Source organism: Borostomias antarcticus (genome assembly GCF_949987555.1).
Source record: "Borostomias antarcticus genome assembly, chromosome: 1".
In the NCBI taxonomy this organism is placed as follows: Eukaryota; Metazoa; Chordata; class Actinopteri; order Stomiiformes; family Stomiidae; genus Borostomias; species Borostomias antarcticus.
This window is the reverse complement of record NC_140234.1, coordinates 34,807,018-34,810,528: the sequence shown is the minus strand read 5'-3', so window position 1 is coordinate 34,810,528 and position 3,511 is coordinate 34,807,018. Positions and strand designations below refer to the sequence as shown.

The following is a 3,511-nucleotide window of genomic DNA, read 5'->3' as shown; positions in this document are numbered from 1 at the left end:
CACACACACACATACATACCTAAAAGCGCATGCGCAAACACACACACACACACACGCATGCATGCACACACACATTGTAATTGGTGTGTGTGGCTGTGTTTTTGGCAGGTGTTTGGGAGAGGCAACATGGTGTTCTGGATCGTCTTCTCCGTGATTCACATCCTGTCCACCATGCTGCTCAGCACACAGCTGTACTACGTGGGCCGCTGGAGGCTGGGTAAGACCTGGGGGAGACTAGGGGAGAGGCTGGTAAGACCTGGGGGAGGCTAGGGGAGAGCCTGGTAAGACCTGGGGGAGGCTAGGGGAGAGGCTGGTAGGACCTGGGGGAGGCTAGGGGAGAGCCTGGTAAGACCTGGGGGAGGCTAGGGGAGAGGCTGGTAAGACCTGGGGGAGGCTAGGGGAGAGGCTGGTGAGACCTGGAGGAGAGGCTGGATTAAACCTGGGGGGTGGCTGGTAAGACCCGGGGGAGAGACTACAGGAGAGGCTGGGGGACAGGCTGGGTAAGACCTGGGGGGAGGCTGGGGGAGAGACTGGAAGAGAGGCTGGGTAAGACCTGGGGGGAGGCTGAGGGAGGCTGGGTAAAGCATGGGGAGAGGCTGGGCCAGAGTTAGCATGTAGCGGTTAGCTGCTAGCAGTTCAGTCTCTGCTCACTCTGACAATTGGCGATAGTTAGCATGTAGTCATTAGCTGCTAACACCTATGCCTCTGCTCTCTGAGTTAATAATGGCACGATTAGCAGGTTAGCTGCTCGCTGTAACAGAGTTGACGATAGTTAGCATGTAGCGGTTAGCTGCTAGCAGCTCAGTCTGTGCTGACTCTTGATGGTGTGTTCCAGACTCGGGGATCCTGCGCAGGATAGTACACATCCTCTACACTGACTGCATCAGACAGTGCAGCGGCCCCATGTACATGGTGAGGGAAGGGAACAGGCCCTTCTTACTTCTGTGTGAACAGATGTTTTGTTGTTTAGCAATGTTTAATAAAATTGAGCCATGTACAAATAGGATATTACTGTAACTCATACAGCCTGATAAGACACATAAGACACCCAACAGCAAAGGTTTCTCTCTCCTTGTGTGTGTGTGTGTGTACGTACCAGGACCGTATGGTGTTGCTGGTGATGGGCAACATAGTGAACTGGTCTCTGTGAGTATCCCTTTACAACTGTCTCTCCCCGCCTCATAATGACTACACACACACACACGCCTTCCTCACAACCTTGTTCATGATTTCTTTTCAGCGCCATGCTGACTAAACTGCAGCTGTGTGAATCACTCAGTCACACACTCAGTAGCCATGTAGCGTCGCTGTGTAGAGTAGAGGAGTCATCACCATGCACCACTTCCTATCAGAGAGGCTTAGGAAGCCCACTAAACACTCTTGACTGTTTGTGTGCGTGTCCAGGGCTGCGTACGGCCTGATCGAGAGGCCCAATGACTTTGCCTCCTACCTGCTGGCCATCGGCATCTGCAACCTGCTACTGTACTTTGCCTTCTACATCATCATGAAGGTGAGCATAATGTGTGTTTGTGTGTGAGAGAGAGTGTGTGTGAGCATAAGAAGCCAGCTCCAACTGTAGAAGCTACTGTTGTTAATGTGTCTTTGATTGTGTGTGTGTGTGTGTGTGTGTGTGTAGCTGCGGAGCGGTGAGAGCATCCAGTGTCTGGCTCTGGTGTGTATTCTCTTCACGGCCGTCGTCTGGGGCTTCGCTCTCTTCTTCTTCTTCCAGGGGCTCAGCACCTGGCAGGTCTGTATCACCCACGCACGAACACACACAGATTGGGCTTTCTTTGTGGGGACCACTTAAATTTAATCCTAGCCATAAACAAAACCTTTGACCCCTTACCCTAACCCCAAACATAACCTTTGACCCCTAACCCTAAATATAATTGTAACCAAAACTCTAAACACATCTCGACACACATTTACACACACACTCGCTCACTCACTCACTCACAAAAGTCGTCAAATTTATTGGTCACATGCTACATCATACAAAGTCCAAAGACTTGCATAAGTACAAATATGTACAGCACTCTATTACAAATGTTACAAATCATTTGTAGTACCTCATCACATGGTTATCACGTTCTCACAGACACAGCTCCTTGAAAACACCATGACACCACCAGTAAACATGTTAACCTTCTCCACGGTCATGTCAGGTCCAGTATGACTCTCACAGCGCTTTTTGTCCTCTCCACCCTGCCATAGAAAACCCCCGCTGAGTCTCGCGAGCACAACAGAGAGTGCATCCTCCTGTCCTTCTTCGACGACCACGACATCTGGCATTTCCTGTCCTCCATCGCCATGTTCGGCTCCTTCCTGGTGAGTGTGTGTGTGTTAGTCCTCCTTGACTGCCCTGCCTCCAACCCACTTCTCTCCCAGTCCACTGACATCTCCCTGTGTGTGTGTGTGTGTGTGTGTGTGTGTGTGTGTGTGTGTGTGTGTGTGCGTGCGCGCGCACGCGCTCGCTCGCTCCAGGTTCTCCTGACCATGGACGATGACCTGGACTACGTCCTGAGGGACAAGATCTATGCGTTCTGAGGAGGAGGTGGCTGACTCCGCCTTAACGTCTCTCCTGCTGGCCAATGGCGACACAGCGGCATAACGAGACATCCAACAGCCTGCCTCCCTGACTGCAAGTGGGCGTGCCCTCCCCTCCGGTCTCTCACAGCCAATCATAGGTGGGGAAGGATGTTGCTCCCTCCCCCATGCTGGACCCTGAGTGGACACACTGCGTGTCAATCAGAAGAGATTAGTGCCACTCCCAGATGATGAAGCCTTCTCTCGCTGCCATCAACATTACTGTCTTTCTCCCGTTTACTATTGCTGATGAAGATAACTGTAATAACTGAATAGGGTACAATTTAATTTATTTTCTACTGCATCCTGATTTATCTACAACTATGTCAATGCATTTGAACTTGCTGGGTGTGTGTATTGTATGTTTTTATGCTGGGTGTCTGTTACGGTGTGTGTGTGTGTGTGTGTGAGAGTGTAAGTGTGAGTGAGACTATCCTATGTCCAGTCTTGTCAGTGGCCTTCAGTGTTCTAATCATGTCTTTTTACGGTTCTTGGGTTCCTGCGTGGTTCTGTGCTCTGAGGATGATGATGATGATTGTATTTTAATTACTAACGTCCATGGCTGGTGATGGAGAAACACGTTTTTGCACTGTAGGATAGGAGAGACAGACGCTGAAATCCAGAACAAGGTGAAGGAAGTTTTACGGAATAAAAGTTCTGTCTGAAAGAAACACTGCCCAAGTTCTTCTTCATGTATGTGTTGAAAAAGTAGAGATGTGAGTGTGTAAAAAGGACATAGCAACACAGTGACTATATAGCAGCCAGGACAGGACACGAGCATTAGGAATATACACCACTTTACATTTATTAAAATATTTCTTATAAAAAAATACTATAAAAAATTACACACCTTAAACATATACAGTACCAGTCAAAGGTTTGGACACCACTTCGTTCAATGGAATGAGAAGGTGTGTCCAAACAT

At 49.2% G+C, this 3,511-nt stretch overlaps 1 protein-coding gene across 2 annotated transcripts in view; it reads left to right on the top strand.

Annotated features, from left to right (window-relative positions):
* The window catches only part of sidt2 (SID1 transmembrane family, member 2), a 14,500-nt gene extending 11,287 nt beyond the window's left edge, over window positions 1–3,213 (top strand). For both annotated transcript variants that reach the window (XM_084447901.1, XM_084447900.1), the window contains 7 exons: window positions 109–217; window positions 836–912; window positions 1,100–1,146; window positions 1,405–1,510; window positions 1,637–1,747; window positions 2,215–2,328; window positions 2,485–3,213. In XM_084447901.1, the coding sequence (XP_084304027.1) occupies window positions 109–217; window positions 836–912; window positions 1,100–1,146; window positions 1,405–1,510; window positions 1,637–1,747; window positions 2,215–2,328; window positions 2,485–2,547 (627 nt within the window). In that variant the 3' untranslated portion in view covers window positions 2,548–3,213. The remainder of the gene's footprint in view (window positions 1–108; window positions 218–835; window positions 913–1,099; window positions 1,147–1,404; window positions 1,511–1,636; window positions 1,748–2,214; window positions 2,329–2,484) is intronic.
* Window positions 3,214–3,511: the final 298 nt, after the last annotated feature.